The sequence below is a fragment of the Solanum stenotomum genome, chromosome 3, assembly GCF_019186545.1.
Source record: "Solanum stenotomum isolate F172 chromosome 3, ASM1918654v1, whole genome shotgun sequence".
NCBI lineage: Eukaryota > Viridiplantae > Streptophyta > Magnoliopsida > Solanales > Solanaceae > Solanum > Solanum stenotomum.
The window spans coordinates 21,763,905-21,782,581 of NC_064284.1; the positions used below are offsets into that span (position 1 = coordinate 21,763,905).

The 18,677-nt window shown below is 32.2% G+C and overlaps 1 protein-coding gene across 7 annotated transcripts; it reads right to left on the minus strand.

The window, feature by feature from the left end:
- Nucleotides 1-8,671: 8,671 nt before the first annotated feature.
- LOC125861002 (pentatricopeptide repeat-containing protein At5g62370) lies at nt 8,672-17,100 on the minus strand. Of its 7 annotated transcripts, none has more exons than XM_049541079.1 (7): nt 13,854-17,100; nt 13,638-13,719; nt 12,857-13,370; nt 11,097-11,161; nt 10,802-10,920; nt 9,092-9,406; nt 8,672-9,005 (listed from the first exon to the last, which is right to left on the minus strand). In XM_049541079.1, the coding sequence occupies exon 1, from the start codon at nt 16,940-16,942 to the stop codon at nt 14,000-14,002; it is 2,943 nt and encodes a 980-aa protein (XP_049397036.1). In that variant the 5' UTR covers nt 16,943-17,100; the 3' UTR covers nt 8,672-9,005; nt 9,092-9,406; nt 10,802-10,920; nt 11,097-11,161; nt 12,857-13,370; nt 13,638-13,719; nt 13,854-13,999. The 7 variants fall into 7 exon arrangements, with proteins under 7 accessions (XP_049397036.1, XP_049397032.1, XP_049397035.1 ...); XM_049541075.1 differs by having other exon boundaries at nt 10,802-10,974; XM_049541078.1 differs by having other exon boundaries at nt 10,802-10,989.
- Between the last annotated feature and the right edge of the window lie 1,577 nt (nt 17,101-18,677).

The following is an 18,677-nucleotide window of genomic DNA, read 5'->3' on the forward strand; positions in this document are numbered from 1 at the left end:
CGGGTTTTTCAACTTCGGATTTTTCGAATTTTTCGGATTTTCGGGTTTTTTTCCAGAAAAGAATTCATATAAACACATAATATACTTGTACTTCAAGTATTTCTTTAGTCCTACCAAAATACAACTATCTAAGGTGTTTCTTAAGAAAATAACACAAAATATTATATGAGTAATGATACTAAAATATCCAACAAAAAATAATAATAATGAAATCGCATAAAACAAATATCGCAAATTAACAAGTCATAATGAAAATGATCATAATTTAAAAGTACTAAATCATGCTAAAATAAGTTTAATAAGTATTAGTTACATGACTAAATATTAAAGGAAATTAAAATTAGATTATGTATTTGAATAAACCAATGTAAAACCATAGAACAAATATTCAATATTATTGTCATTCTTAATTGATTTTTTTTTTTGCTTTAGTATTAATTTAATTTTGATTTAAGCTTTATTATAATTATCAATATCTGTGGACTATAATCTTTATTGAACCATTTAGAATTCTAAGTTTCAAACTTGAAATAATAATATATTAAAAGATAAAAACTATGAAAAAGTATAAGAAATATTTAAAAATTATATCAAAGTAAATATTTTTATGTATAAAATAAAATTTTAAAATTATATATATAATGTCGGATTGGTTTGGTCTCGGGTTGGTTATTTTTAGTTAAAACCAAACCAACCCAAATATAGTCGGTTTTTTTTTTCCAATACCAAACCAAGTCAAACCAACCACTAGTCGGGATTTTTTTCTCGATTTGCGATTTAATTTGATTTTCGATTCGATTTTGTACACCCCTAAAATAAAACATGAAAAACCTCTCATGTTACTGGTTGAGATGAGTAAGGTAAAAAGTTCATAATGACGGACTTTGTCTAATCAATTAGGAAATAATGCGATCCAAAAAAACTCATCGTGCTTTAATTTTATAATGTTTTTATATAATGAAAACCTGAAACACCATAAATACTCATGTGACAAAATGGGAATCAATGTTAAAACTTGCATTCAAGTGATTGAAGATACACAACATGGTCAAATTTTGTGAACTTGTAGATAAATTCAAGGTGAAGAGCAAGGGGAAACGAGAAAAAACTATGAAAGGTCGCTAGATATGAAAAAGACTTTGTTTGCCTATTGAATTTTTATACCACTAAAGTCTTTATCAACATTAGTTAATTGTCCGTGGATTCAATGTCACTATAGGCTTACCTGAATTGCAAATTTATGTGGATATCTTCAATCCTGTAACCTGATTCAATCATATGGATTATAGTATTACTCAACCATTCCCAATAATTTCTCTATTCTTAAGACAAATGACAACCAGAGAGAATTTAGTATTTCTTCTCTTGATTATAGCTCTGAGAAAAAATATGATCAAACTTAGAGTCCAACCCCCAAAATGGACACTTTTTTTAACTCTACAAATCAAAAATAAAAGATATTTCTCAAAAATATTTTTCATTCATAAACCAAACACTACAAATCTTTTCCAGGAAAACATTTTCTAGGAAAACATAAATTATTTTATATTGAAATGTTATAGGATTTTTTTTTTACTTTTATGATACAATAAAACTAAATGAAGCATTTTCAACATATTTCATCTAAAAAAAAGACTACAATATTATCTCCATGTTGAATTCTTAAGTAGAGTACTATTTACTCATGAAAATATGAGTAAAATATGGGTAAACTAGTATTTTACCCAACCCATTTGTTACCCAATCCATTTTTACCCATATCAAATATGGACGGGTTGAATTATTACCTATTTTATGTTGACCCATTTCCAACTCGCCTAAATTTGACCCAACCCGCCCATTTGCCACCACTACCCACAATTAACACCCCCTCACTAACATGTTATAATTAAGCCAAATAAGGAAAAGGTTACACAACAACAAAGTGATCCATTGATGATATACTAAGATTTAACAAGTTTGTCTCTTATGCCTGTCATCAATAGTGGCCTAGCTCTTACCATATCCAAACTAATTAATATTCGGATAACACACGTTAAATCTCTATCAAGTACCATACAGTTAAGTCTCAATCTTTATACCCTCCAAAGTCCAGAAACAACAAATTTTTCTCTAATGTAATTTTTCGAAAGGGATTCAATTAAACTCCTTCAAAAAAGATAGTTAAGTCCCTCTTGCGTTATAAAACTTTTCTTGATAGGTTTGACAAATCCATATCAAATAGGGTTGTTCTTCCTTAAACGAAGATCTTAAATTTGAAAAGTTATATCAAAAAATCCTTTTCAAGCTGGAATCAGAATAGTCAAGTTTCAACTTTCTTAATGACAAGATAGGGTGACATGTTGCGTGCACTTCAGCTTATCTATTATAAATATATATTATATCATATTATAATATAGTCTCTTATTAGCTCACAAAAGCATATGGAGTACTAAACTTATTACTAAAGTCAATGGAAGCCATAATAAACTATACTGTAGCTCCGTCCCCACTAATTTGAAACTTTTTTGGACACTTAGATTTGTTACGCCCCTCACCTGCGGGCCTAAATTTTTTTTCATGGATCAAGCATAAACATATTTTTATTATTTAATTATATTCTCAACATCATTATTTGTTATGACATAAAAATGCAGTTACAATTTTTTTCCCGAAATTGTATGTTTTTAGTTTTATTTCCAAGTTACAATTAATTTTTAGTATTTCAGCACGTGTCTTTCTTAAAAGTTAAAACTGCCATAAATTACAATTGTGTATCAAAAAAGTTACGATTAATATTTACAAACTTTATTATTTTAACCTTTTCACTTAATAAAAACTCTTATTTCTGGTACCTGTTATTGGTGGGAGGCGGTAGATATTCAATATAATTAGTGAAGGTGTGCAAAAGTTGACCCAAATACCACGATCATAAAAAAAAACTCTATTAATTCTCTGGTCATTAACATTAGAAATGCAGCAAAAATACTTTCCAATTTAAGTTTTTTCGAATTTTCTACATTAGAACTTCACTTAATATTTTAAAATTTTAAACTAAACTAGTCAAATATTCGTATACCAACAAATTTTTTGACAACAAAAATCAATGTAATATATTGAAACAAATGATTAACATTTTGTTAATTTGAAGAAGCATTACCTAATATAATAACTATTACTATCAAATGTCTAACATGAAGCTATATATCATATCAAATTTGAAAATCAATGTAATATATTGAAACAAATGATTAACATTTTGTTAATTTGAAGAAATCATTACCTAATATAATAACTATTACTATCAAATGTCTAACACGAAGCTATATATCATATCAAATACGAATACTACAATTATAAACTATGAACCCTTCAACAACAATGGTTGTACTAATTTCTAATACGTACAACACATGTATTAACTAGGAAGAAGAATTTTCTTATTAAGGAATTAAAGAATCAAATTAAGTTTACTCATTATTTCGTATTTTAAGACTTAGAGTATGTTTTAAGCTCTTACTAGAAAAATAAAATAATTATAATAAATAAAAAATGCATTTGTAAATCATGTGTATCATAATCATTCAATACTATCATAGCAATAAGTGATATGTTGATAAAAATAGCATTAGACAAAAATTTAAGTCTAATTAATTATAGGTGTCATAAATCTTGTAAGTTAGAATAAGCTTCAAAAGAAACAAGTAGTCCATAGTCCTCGACTTTCACATCATTTATCTCCATCCCATTTATCTTTGTATCAATAATCACCAAATCAATCATCTTTATATTATTCATATTTTTGTAATTTTATCATCCAAAGCTTACCCAAATGAGATTCCATCTTCTTATTTGATACATTCTCAGCTTGTATGTGTTGTTTCCTTTACCCCTTTCAACAACATAACCCTAAAGAGATTTAAGATTGAGCCTAGCGTGATGCAATTTTTACTCTTTAAAAATAGAATACACATCACATAAAATTGTAATTCAGTTATTCTTAAGAATTCAAAATCAACTAAAATTTAGATTACTAAGTATTTCCTTATTTGAACTATGAAGTTTAAATATTTATGACTTTAAAATAAATCAAAAACTTATTTTATATAAATCTTTCTTTTATTTGACATTAATATTTCTGATAAAATTGATTAATATTTTCTAAAAATTCAACTATTGTTATTAGTTATTATTATTTTTGTTAGGAAGAGAAGTGAACGTTTTTCGTGAAAAAAGCTTTATAAAAGTAAAATTACAATTTGTTTTGTAATCCTATAAGAAAAATACAACATATAGAAAAGAAGGGAGTAGTCCGGATTTGAAAATACAAATATGAACTATCACATAATTTTGGGAAAATGCATAAGTACCCCCAACCTATGCCCGAAATCTCAGAGACACACTTATACTATACTANTTCCCCCCCCCCCCCTCCCAACTTATTTTATAAATAATTTTCTACCCCTTTTCGGTCTACGTGGCACTATCTTCTAGGTCCCGTGCGTGTTGACAATTTTTTCATTGATAGTGCCACATAGGCCGAAAAGGGATAGAAAATTATTTATAAAATAAGTTCGGGGGTAATAGGACCTTAATATAGTATAAGTGTGTCTCTAGGATTTCGGACATAGGTTGAGGATACTTATGCATTTTCCCCATAATTTTCAACAATTAGTTTTTCTTTTCCATGACTCCATTATAATATTGCATTACAGGATCATTTTATTTGAGTATGGAAAGAATTAATTTCAATTTGATTGTTTGGGTGTTGGGGGTAGATTATCATAAAGGTATCATAAATGTTTCTTAATTTTAAGGTATTTTAAGACTAAATGGTGGAAGGAGAAATATTCTTGAACCAAAAATAAAGTTTGGGTGTACTTTTAAATCAAAAGATGGAAGAAGGGATATTTTTGAGCTATGTTCAATAGATTTGAACCAAAAATAAAGTTTGGGTGTACTTTTAAATCAAAAGATGGAAGAAGGGATATTTTTTAGCTATGTTCAATAGATTTGAACTATTCTTGAACCAAATTTTTTTTTTTTTTTTTGAGTATTTTTAGACCAAAAGATAAAAAACAAGAGTATTTATGAGCATTTTCAGTATTTTTTATTGCTCATATTTTAATTATAGAAGTTATCTCAGATATTCTATCAATAATTTTTATTTTAGTCTTGAAAATAATATTTATATTCTTTTTTAAAAGAATAGATTAAAAAAATCATGATTTTAAAAAAAGTGAAAAGGAGAAAAAGACTGATACTCTATGAGTAAAATAAGTCTTTAGAAAAGTCAATTAGAAAAAGGGAAGTAAAAAATCAATTATTCAAATTTGAGAGGAAGATGAAGGAGAAGAGTTCCATTTTCAAAGTAAAATTGAAGGATAAAAGTAATTTTAACCCATTAAATATTGCATGGATCAAACTATTCGAAAGACAAAAATGCCTTTTTAAATAATTAAATATTCATGTATAACATTTTATGAAGTATTATTTGCCACATAATAATCTTTATTGAGCTAATTAAATAGGATTACGATTCATCGTCATTTTTACAAAAATTTTTTATTAAAAATATTATATGATTCATATTATATTATTTAATAAAATATTGTACAATATTTTAAAAAGAATTATAATTGATTGACATAACCCATAGGTACCGTTCTCCAGCTGTGCTACTCTTCAGAAAATTTTAATTTTAGTAATCATAAATTCATAATGTAAGCTAATTAATAATTTCTAAGAGTCAACAGACCAAAAATTGGCATTTAAAGCCAAGAATTATGCATTTCTCTTTCCTAATATGATTAGGAAATAACACTCACCAACAGGTTTTCTCATAAAAAGCCAGTGATGTTTATAACATTATGAGCCAAGTGTAGGAATCATATGTTAAGCTTAAGACATTGTGTATCGCTTGGTTCAGTTCGATTTTAAGTTTTATTGTTTTGATGTATTAGTTTTCAATTTTTAAATAAGCTAAATCGATAACCAAATTAATAAGATATTTGTTTATCGATTTTCGATTTATCAGTTAGCGAAAGTCATGATAGTTCAGTTCGAAAGGAAAGACAGTTCTTAATAGTTGGTGAAGAATAGTCAATAAGTCATTCAACGGCTAATAAAGAGAAACAAATGAGATGTTTTACAGACCACATCTCATATTACTGATTGAGCTGAGCAACGTAACAAGTCCCTGACCGCAGACTTCGTCTAATCAATCAGGCGATAATGCGACCCAAAGAGCACATCATGCTCAATACTAAAGGGTCGTTTGGGGTAAGGGATAAGAATAAATAGTCCTGGAATAAAAAAAGTAGTCCTGGGATAAAAATTTGGTGTTTTGTTTGATTGTCATGTTTGGGATAACTTGTCCCACCATTTATATCATAGTGATGGGATAAGTTATCCCATATACATAGTGAGACAAGTTATCCCAGGATAACTTGTTCCCAACCAAACGACTTTGGTTTTTTTATAATGACAACCTGAAACACCATAAACATTCCATGGGAATCAATGGTAAATTTGCACTCAAGTGAAAGAAGATGCACAACAGCTTGGTCAAAATTTTGAAACGGGGAAATAAACAAATATTTAGAAGGTTGCTAGACATAACAAAGGACAGAATGACTTTGTTTGCCTTTGTCTACTTTATGTTATGACTCTTCTGCAATGTCACTGCTCAAGACATTGATGACATAATAAAATACATCCCTCAAGGATTTATTTTTTTTTTGGTATCTTTTATACCAAAGAACATTAGATCACTACTATGTAAAATAATTCACCTCTGCACTTTATTATAATTCATAAAAGGCTAAAATTTAAGAAAGTCATATCAGAATCTATTATCTTACAAGAACGATCCATGTTAGATTGCGCTAAACTTGAATATTGTGTTTCCCTTGTTTCTTCGGCATAATGAAGTAATCAAACTACTACTAGAACACATTCTTATTTTTTCATAGTAATATCTTCCATGAATTACAAAATTCTATTGATATCTTCTGTCGAAGAGATTATAGAATTACTCAAACCTTCCCAATAATTTCTCTTTCTTAACACAAATGACACGCATCTCTCTTCATGAGATTCCTACGTTCCTTTCACCGGAGAGTTTAGATGAACAGCTCCTGTAGCAAGTGGAAACAAAGATAGAATCTGCGCTCCGACTAAAGGACAAGGCCAAGCTATTGGCTACAAGAGTTTTGGACAAATCAGAAAATGCATGGTCCAGAGAAACAAGGGTTTTGGATAAATCAGAACATGCATGATCCAGAGAAGGGTAATAAAACAAAGAAAAAAGGAAAAATCTCAGGAAGAAGATACAGGGAACATGAGGAAAGCAGAGCTATCCAATATCAGAAAGAAAACCAAGGTTTGTAAAACTTGAGCTAACATTTGTATTCCAGTAGCTTAGAGAAAAAATACGATCGAATTTTATACATTACAAAATTAGTCACAGATACATTGATATAAAAAGGATTACAAAATAGACAACCAGAGAGGCAGAGAAACAAAAGCTCATCTTAAAAAGACAGATAAGGTAAAGACAAGAAAAGAAACCCAACAGATACGGCAATTATTAGAAGAGAGAAAGCAGAATAACAAAAAAGAGAGTTGAAGAAAGACAAGAGAATGTTGGGGGAAGCGAAGGAACAGATGAGTGGTACCGCAAAGCAACCAATGAACTGCTGGGAAGAACATAAAGTGATAAATGAGAATTTGGTCACTCAAAATTTAGTAAATCCCAGAAGTACCTTCTCCGTCCTCCAAACTCACACTTATTATATAGTTAATGCCAAAATAAAAGACTAAGCGTGTGAAATTTATGATACAAATATTAATCTCATTATCCTTCCATATGCAAAAGTTAATAGAACAGCAAGTACATACATATTCTCTCAAAAGTGAGTTTTAGATCAAAATCTAGACCTGTTCACAAGCAAACAAGATGAACAAATTTGATTTTAAACTTGGCACCAGGAAAAGTTGAATTTTATCTAAGCTTATTTTTACAAATAAAAGAACATAAAAGCAGCAAAGAGTTTACCTCGTATTCCCCATGTGAGAAAGCATCCTTTAATCATAGTTTTTAGGCCTTTCACGAAAGTAATGTCCTTTTCCTGCAATAAAAGGCGGAGGAAAGGAATCGAGCCATTGTGTTCTTCAACCTTAGGACTTAAGATAGTCAGACAAAAAAAACCACAACAATTTTGCAATTTTTGGAAAGACTTCTCAGGAACCTGTTTATGACAATGATGCATTCATTGATGTGAAACATGAATGCAGTAATTAGGAAACTCCCTTGACAAGAAGAGGGTGCTGGTAGTGAACTAACAGGCATGAACCACAACCAAGAAGTCTTTTATATAAATGAGAAACACACTGCAGAGAATATCACATCATAGATACCACTTATCATGAAAATCTAACATAAATTAATTAGATGAGGAAAATCTGGTGTGCTTAAGCTCGGTTTCCAGATTAAGACTACATAACACGGAAAGAATAATTTGATAGTATCACCATCAAAAGGTTTTCTTTAAAACCCATTTCAGCAAGACACTAATCAAGGAAAGCCAGAGGGAAGCAAACAGCTTTAATCTTTCTCAGAGGTCAACAAAAATAACTTAATGGGATTATGCATACCTCAAACTGCATATCATGCTGGAAAATGGTGCTGTAAAAATTTATAAACTAAGTTATTTGGAGTAATCAAACCTCAATGCCACAAAAGGTTGTTTATTGATGTTGAGGGATTCAATATCCAGTTTAGTATACAACTGGTTTACAAAAAGTAGAGAACTCATTGGTCTCAAATAAAACCCAGTTGCCTATGTTAGCAGGAACCTAATTGGTGCACCAAATTGACTAGGAACAGACACCAGACTTTCATCTACACAAGATTATTTTCTCTCCAAAAGAAGGTTCTATTTCCTTCGTTCCAAAGTAAAGGAGCGACATAAAGTCCAGCTAAATCATACATTTTCAGCACAGTCCACCACAGCTACTAGGACCTGGGATGCAATAATAGGTCATTCAAAATCATTGCAGCTTCAGAAACTGGATCCATTTTGATGAGGAAAATAAACCTGCTACTCACGTTTTGGGAATGCCACCTGCTGAGATTTTCCTTTCAGCTGCTGTGTTCAACTACAGCGCCCGGATTGTGCCAAACGGGAATGGCATTGGTGGCACGTGTCTTATCTATAGCACTTTCAGAGGCCATAAATACCACAACTGGCACCTTCCTCTAGGCTCTAACTCACTCTTTAAATCATCAGCATCAATGTAGAGGTGTTTCTGTGGTCTGTGGATACGTTTGCAGCAAACTGATGGGAAGATGAAGAAAAACAAATAAAATTCTATTACAAGGTAACAGCTTGTTCATGAAGTGCACTTTCTCCCGCTCCATGACCTGTTTAATGCCAAAAAGTCAACCACATCACATTATACTACCACGAGTAAGATAAATACAGGGACCATTAAAAAAGGAAGCAGCTTTCTTTCATTGTTACAACATATAACACTACAAGAAAAAAAACTTTTAACGAACAGACATTCAATCACTTGAAGTCCAGATCTGATCGATATCAATCAATTAAGACTGAAAAAATGTAATTGTCACCGGTCGCAAAAAGCCCTGCTTTTGCTTCAGTAAATGTTAATGTTATCCAGTCATTATAAACTTTTTGATGGCTGTTTCCTTAAACTAATTGTGTGAACTTTCAATGACCACACATTTAAGGGTAAAATTTCTCTTCGCTAATTGCCCATTTAGACATTTGATCATCCTGGTTGATATAGAGTTTGAAAAACATTTCTCCTTGTTAATATGAATTTCTAACAAAACGGGAGTCCCAATTTATGTGATGTAGTTTGTCTTGGCAAGGAGTTTAAGTAAAAAATAATAATTTGAAACCTGTAGTCTAAAATAAGTCATAGATGTTTGTGTAGCTAGCTATAAATCATTTCATTAAAGATAAAATAGGCATTTTAAAGTTAAATTGTTACTAAATATAGAAATGTGTTATTCTTTTTTAGATCGACTAAAAAGGAAAGTCAATTATATAAATTGGGATATAGGGAGTACACTATAGATTAAAATATTGGAATATTTTTACTGATACAAAATACTTTGGAATAATTACACCAATCAACCAAATGTAGCTTAAAGAAACTTTTTAAGCTATAGATGCACATTAATACAACAATTAGAAACATAAATTTAGCTTAAATACATTTTTACACTAACAAAGATTTCTTCACAAAAGAATCAAACACCAAAATAGGAAGTTTCACTTCATATGACAGCAGTAGTAGCATTTCACTTCATCTTCTGGTAACCATCAGCAATTCTGTAATCAACCATAAAAGCAACAAAAGAAGTCCCACCGAGAGAAGTAATAACAGCCATAAGCAACCATACCCAAAAAGGAGCAGCAACAGCATAAAAATAAAATCAAAAGCAGCACTACTTGACAGCAGAAGATCACACATCAGAAAAAGAGAAGCAATAGCATCTAAACCCAAAAAAGCATGGCTGCCCTTAAAACAGAAAAATCCACAACATATCATTTTGCTCATTGAAAGCTTCAAAGATCAATGATAGAAAACAAGGGGCCAAATTCATCAGCATTAACCGTCGCATCAAGATAATACAAGAACAAGCAAAAAGGTGTAAAACGAACTAACACTGAGCTAGAAGTATCCTATAAATATGACATGGCTCAATAATAAAGAAATGATACAGATAAGATGATTGCAAATGTTCTCAATCTGGTAGAGATACAAACATGCAACTCACGGTCACGGTTAACTGAAAATATGTAAAGCAAGCAACCAAGCATCTTCTCTTTTCTGAATTGTAGTCTAAAGATCAACAACCTTCAGATTCATCTCTTTGCACAGCTCTATAGAAGCCTCTGAATACTATCAACAGAACGCATTTGTTCGGATCAGTTCACTGCTATATGAACTGTTTGTCTAAGAGATGAAATACTTGTCTCAGTAATAAAAAAGGAAATGCAATTCAGTGACAAGGAAATTTGGAAACAAGTACATCAAAAAAATAAAAAACTTGACGCAGATGATAGGCATTGAGTTACCTTGTATTTTCATGAATTTAGCCTAATCAGCTGGTGGGCATCTGAGAAGATAATGTGATTATTCTCTGCACACCACCTCAAAAAGAAAAAGGAAGGTCAAAGACAAATTGACATACAGCAAACAAGTTTGTTTATCAATGTGAAAACCAAGACAAATAAGTGACACAAGTCCAAGGCTTTTGGATCATTATGTATCTTTCCATATCATTATGTACCTTAATGTCTATATGGAATCTTGAGCCAGCTATAAAAATTCCAGCTTGTCATAACCATATATTTTCAAACTAGGGCAGAGGGTCAAATGCCCCTAAACTCCGCGAAATGGTCTAGATATGTGTGTTAGCATGATGGACAGCTCATACATCATGAATTAATAGTGAATAATTGTATATATTAATGTAACTATATAGTATTGTATATAAGTGTAATCATAGAGATTTGCTGTAGTAATCAAAGAGAATAAATATTGTGATAAAATTGCAGATTTGGAGGAATGATATAACAGATTTACAGGGATAGAATAGTTGATCTTAAGAAATATAATTTGTATACTTTCTATTTAATTGCAAGATTCTCAATTTGAGAGGCATTCAGCAGAAATTTGACATGGTATTAGAGCCTTCTCTTGGCTGTCTTGTTTCATAGAATCCATGTTCCTTCCAAAAAAAATAATTAAAATCTTGGTTTTGTTGACTGTTCATCGACAATCAGTCTTTAACACCTAAAACTTCTGGTCTTCGTCATTCTAGTTGTTTTCTTGAGTCATATTGTTTCTAGTTGTCATAGCTATTTTTTTATTATGATGTTTGCATAGCTATTTAGGAGCATGAATTCACATCACTTTTGGTCCTTCAGTGTTTGTTTCACTGAAAAATTATTCTTCCTGGGGATTTCAATTTCAGTTATTTGTCACCGGAAAAGAACTATGGGGTCATACAGATGGAGGTGATCCTGCTCCAACGGATCCTACAAAGTTAAGTAAATGGAAGACTAAAGATGCTCGGGGACACATCAGTTTCTAGTAGAAAAAATGATGCTTCTTGATACACCAACATCAATTTGAGGGGATGTTAGCATGATGGACAGCTCATAGATCATGAATTAATAGTGGATAAATAGTATTATTAACATAACTATATAGTGTTGTATATAAGTGTAATCATAGAGATTTGTTGTAGTAATCAAAGAGAATAAATATTGTGATAGAATAGCAGATTTGGAGGGATAATAAAAGCAGATTTGGAGGGATAAAATAGCTGATATTTGGGGATAGGAATAACAGATCTTTAGGGATGTCATTTGTCTACTCTCTATTTAATGGCAAGGCTCTCAATTTGAGAGCCATTCAACAAAAAATTGACAATACACTCTATTAATAGTTGGAGTCAATCACGCTCTTGATGCTATATACTAACACACATTTGACCTTATTTTCCAATCCAACAAACGGAATCGTTAAGAAAATAATAAAATCCATAAAACAAAAATGAAAATAAAAAATGAAATAAGAAAAAATAAAAAATGCCTAGGTGTGAGAAGAAGACAAGGTTTTTCAATCTGGAGCGATTTTTATTTTGTCCATGACAAAAATTATTGCCGTTCCACCATAACATTAAGAAAAAGTTTATAAATATACAAATACAGGGGTTAAAGTTTAGTGACCACACGTGAAATTAACATGTTAATATAACTAATAACTCATCTGCCAGCGGAGCAATTAAATTAAACAAAAAAAAGGAAGAGAAAATTACAGAATGTACCAGAATTCAGTAGTCCACACAGTTATTTCTTCAAATATTTGCTTATACTTTATCGAAGTTGGATATTCACTGTCAGGTGATGGTGCATACAGTAAGATGTCCAGCAACAAGTCTGACAGGACCTGTTGATTTTCACTTAGTCGCCATAGACTATTAATGGCTTAATTTCCTCTGAAATATTCCGGATAATACATTCTGTGAGCAATAACATTACCTTGGCCAACAACAGCATTCTATTACACTCCCAAGAAAAATTCTTCTTTCTCAATGGTCAGCGAACCATCCTCAATGTTTTCCACAGCAACATTCAAGTGATCTTAGACATCTGCCTCCCACAAGCAGCACTTGTCTCTAGATACTGCTTCTGGCTTTCTGTCAAATATGAGGCCTCCAACAATGAGTTTGTAAAACACATACCATCCAGAGTATTCTTTATTTACTGACAAATGTATGCCAACTCTTTCATCTGAGATTGACACTTCTTTTTCTGTTGCCTCTGACTCGTAGAGCTTTGCTGCAATTCAGGATCAGGAAAAACATAAACGTGACAAAACTGAAAATGATGAAAATAAGGAGACTCCTCTTTTCAAAAAGAAAAACAAATCAAATTAATTAAGCATTCAATATACCCTCTATAAGATTTACATTTTGTTCAGTATCTAGTCTTCTTCCCAGTGGCAGAATTGATCCACTAACTTGTGTTAACCTATTTGGGTACCTATGTAGTTTATCCAAAAATCTAAACATGAATAATTAGGAGAACACACCTATCCAGGATTACCTAAAGGTTGTCAACTGCGCATAGCATACAATCACCTCACAAATTAGACATGACCAGTACATAGGAGCCGCTTATCATATTCCTGAAAAAGGAATAGCAAATAGGATTATGTACACCTGAGAATCTCCAGGTCAATAGGTCATCAGAGAATAATATACTAACTAGAACTGTACGCACAAAAATAGAGTTAAGAAATACAGAGAGCCGGTGGCTTACAACAAATAACAAATGGAATTCTGAGTGGACACAAGCTATAATGTGCAGCTCCATACAAAAGTCCATATTCTGTTGATACACACAGACAAGGGAAGGAAGCCCAACAATATCAGAGAGATCATACCCAGCCTCTAAGCTTGTGTTCATCATAAATTTTCTTTCTTAAGAAGCAAATCATACATAAAACGAGCTTCGTGCCACTTATTTTCTTCACCCAGTATACAAATCAACAATTTAAGATTATGGCCACAAGGGACATATTTATTGGCAAGCATATCGTGACATATCCTCAGTGCATGAACTCTCCAATTACTAGCACAAAGAGAACTGAGAAGACTTTCATATGATGCCTTAGAAGGGGCCAATCCTTTTTTGAGCATAGTGTATGAGAGTGATAGAGCATCCATGAGCCTTCCATGCTTGCATAGACCTCTAATTAAAGTGTTGTAGACGATGTTATCTGGAGGACAACCCTGTGCATTCATTCTGTTGAAAAGACTAACAGCACAATTAATTTCACCACTTCGGAAATGCCCATCAATTAGAATGGTAAAAGTAACTTGATTTGGTTGGATGCCTTCATTTTGCATCGTATGAAGGTGCTTGTATGCATCTTCCATACTCTCTGCCCAGCAAAATCCAGAAATTATGCCATTATATAAGTACAAATTTGGCATTAGGGGAGTGGCCTTCACTTTATTTATCAGCCGAAGTGCAAGAAATTTTATTTGTTCCTGAGAGCTAACTGAGATTTTCAAACATTTTTCCTTAGGCAACATAGCACTCTGATGAAGTAGGCGGAACAACATTTCCTTAGATTCTTCATACCGTCTCTGTGGAACAAGCCCTTTCCCATCGACTGACCTAATATTTCTAGAAACGCCACTGACCAAAGTAATATAAGTTACCAAGTCTCGCTCAATCTCACTTCTTTCCATCAAATCAACCAACTTAAATGCGAATTCAAACTCTCTCTTCCTTAAGAATTGTTTTATAAGAGAAGTATAAAGAACAGTATTTGGCATGAAACCCTCTTCTATCATTTGCTTGAGGTATACACAGCCCTTTTCTATCATGTTTTTCTTAACTAACCCATTTATAAGAGCAGTATAAGCATAGTGGCTTGGTTGAACTCTATCTTCCAACATTGTAATGAAGAGCTCATGGGCCTGAATAGCTCGCCCATTTCTTGATAGAGCATTAATCACTGTCACAAACAAAATTTTATCAGGATAAATTCCAGCCTCGAGCATTCTCCGGAAAACTCCAAGGGCCTCGTCTATTCTCTTTTCTCTACCCAAACACCCAATGACGGAGTCATATATAGCAACACTAGGCTTCAATCCACTCTCTTCCATTTGGTCCAGAACTTCTAATGCTGATTGTATGTCACCCTGTTTACAGTATTCATTTACCATAATCAAGAATGTTGCTTGATTTGGAACTTGACCTTGATCTTGCATAACTTCAACAAGGAACTTGGCATCCTCATGTAGTCCCTTTTGGTAAAGGCACTTGATCATGGAATTATAAGCTGACAGTGAAGGCTGAAGAGAAAGGCTTGACATCTTATCCATGCAAAGCTGAGCAGAATCAAGTTCTCCTCCTAGACACAAAGCAATCATATATATATTGAAAGCAACACTAGCCAGAGGTAAGTTTCTTGCCACAATTTCTCCCAAGAGACGATCAATATCAAGCATGATATCTGTAGTAACTTTACGACTGGTAGGGCTAGGGATGTAAGAGAGGTCAATACCACAACCGTTCTTGGCAATAGCCCGCAAAAATGTGCATGCTAGACTAATCTCTGACCCTCTTGGATGATTGCTGATCAAGGTAAAAAACAGAACATGGTCAGGAACCAATCCAGTGTACAACATCTTCCTGTATAAGTCATCTACTTCAGCTAACCGATTCTCTTTATAAAGTGCAGAGATCAAAGCAGTATAAGAGTGAACACTGGGAGGAACGTTGCACTGATTAATGTCATCCAATAGCGTCAATGCGCAATCAACTTTATGGTCCTTGCAATACTTGGCAATCATGATTTGGTAACTTACCGCATCAGGTTCTAATCCAAATTCAACCATCTGCTGATTCAGCATCCAACCCTTGTCGAACATGCCCAAGTTTATAAACCCATTGATCAGCGTGTTGTAAGTATACTTATCCGGTTCACAGCCTAACTTACGCATTCTGAGAAATAACATCATAGCCGTTTTCATTTTCTGGATCTTGGAATAACCGTTGATGAGAGTCGTGTACATGACTTTATCCAAAACAAAACCATAAGATTCCATATCCATGCTCAACAATTGCGCTTCCTCAACTCTGCCTCTCTTAGACAACGAAAGAATCAATGTTTTAAACAAATGAACTGTGGGTGGTACCCCTCTATCACACATTTCGTCAAACACATAGAGTGCTTTATCTAAGTACCCACTGAAGCACAAACCATCCACTAACTTATTGTAACAACTGAAAGCCAGTAATACCTCTGAATTAATAGCTTCAACAAAAACATCAAATCCATCCAAGATTCTATCTTGGCCACAAAATCCCTTAATAAGCTCATTACACGTGCTACTACAAGGCATCAACTTCATATCCACAAGTTTATCAAAAAGCAACTTAGCTTCCTCCAATTTACCCAAATTACAATAACAAATCGCCATGGAATTCAATACAGAATGATTCGGCTCAATACCTCTGTTCAAAATGCAATCTACATAGAGAGCCTCAGCCTTCAGGATTTCTCCAGATGTCACAAGTTGCCGAATGAGAAAAGCATAGCTAGTTGCATCAGGCTCAACTCCACGAGAAATAGAAAATTCAACAGCAGAGATAGCTTCAGAAACTGATGAGGAATGTTTGATGATTCTCCGAATTACTTTCTGAGCTGAATCGAACAACCCACGAACTATTAAATTCTCTGCAAGTGAAAAACACAAGGTCTTGTGATTAACTGGGGAAGTGTGAACACATGATATTGCTTCCGAAGGTAAAGGGGAAGTAGTTAAAGGTCTCTTTGTTCTTGAGAGATGGAAGCACGAGCGAGTGTGCAGTCCAAGTCTATGCTTGGTCATTCTAGAGTGGAGAATGGCGTTGTCAGGAACTGAGAGGACCACCGGCGGCAGGTCCTTGTGATTGTATTTTTGAGCATATGACGGTAGACAGAGAGCTAACAGCCTCTTCAATTTCAGTCTTCCTTTTGTCTGCGGGGCAGCAAATCATTCAAACCGGTGCCCTCTGCACAAATGCCTTGTTTTAGGTCACTCTTTTAAATCAATTGGTTAAATTTGTAAGCTAAAAGAAAAAACTTACTCCATTCAGCAACTATTTTTTAAGGGTGAAATTTAAGTTAATTAGTTATAGTTTTAGTTAATTATCACCCTAGATCAATATTCAGTGATAATTATCTGGATTGGGGTTTCGAGTTTGTATAATTCTCATATTTATATAATATAATTTGTATAACTTTTGTATAATATAATTTATATAATTGTTTGAAGTTCAGATGTTTGTGTTTGTATAAATTCATTATTTCTAGTTTATACAAAAATAATTCAATTATACAAACGTACTCGTGAATTATACAAACGATGCAGTTTAAACTGTAGCTACAGCTCGTAAATATTCAAACTATAGTTATAGAACATAATTAAGTTTATTACGATGGCTATTTAAAAAATATCCCCAAATTTAACTCATTAGATTAACAGGGAGAGTTTAAAGAGGTCCATAAAAAAGGCCTTGGCACAACGGAACTGTTTTCTTGTAGGCCTCCGCAATATGTAGAGGCTTGACAATCGGACTAAGAAAATTTGGCATGGTGTACCAATTAAAAGAAGAGATTGGTAATATTATTTATTAGCTTAATTTTGAAAAAAATGACATAAAATGACTCTTTTTTTTAGCCAATAAAAGCAATAAATATTGATTCCTATTTTTTTTTGTATATTCAATTTTTTTCCCTTTCTCCTAAAATATCTCTTCTTTCATCTTTTAATCTCTCCTCGTAAAATCTCTCTATTTTAATTTGTAAATTTCTCAAATTAATTCACAAGAGTCTCTACATTGTCCATATCTTGGTTAACCATATGAGATTTTATAAAGAAAAAACAATTATTTTCAAAAAGAATTCTAGGGCTTTTAAAAAGACTTTTTTTAAAAATAATTATCAAAAATCAAGCTAGTGATTCTGATTTTGAAGATTTCACATCCAAAATTTCAAATTCATCACATGCATGATCTTCTCAGACCTAAATTCGAAGTAAAATGAGAGGAAATTGAACAAATTATTTTTCATAACCAAGCATTGAAGTGTAAATCACAAAAGAGAGCTTTGAATTACTTTTTTTAGGAAATTTCATTTCGAATTTATTTACTGTCTCTATCTTTTATTGATTGAATAATAATGTTTATATCTTTGTAGATTGTTTTAATATTCTATAATTCTGTTGATTTCGAATTTTTAAATACCTCATGGCTTGATATACTTTTGCTTATTGAAATTTCTATCAATTAATCATCAATATAGTTGTTGACAAGTATGATGGTGAATATTTATGATATACGGGGATGAATTTGAATGTAATACTGAGTGTTTTGGGACAGAGGGAGTACGGCAATTTGAGTTGATACACCTAATGTATAGAGTACTAATTGTTGAATTTTCTTGCAATCTAGATTTGTATACATATATATTGTTATTGCATACATTTTGTTTTTCTATTTTTACTGTGGAAGTTATTTTCCTTATTTTTAAGGATAATATTTTTTTCAAGAATTTTGATCAATCGAGCATAAAAAAATTGGAAA

Coding starts and splice junctions, on each gene's coding strand:
- LOC125861002 (XM_049541079.1), bottom strand. CDS start 16,942: ATGACCAAGCATAGACTTGGACTGCACACTCGCTCGTGCTTCCATCTC.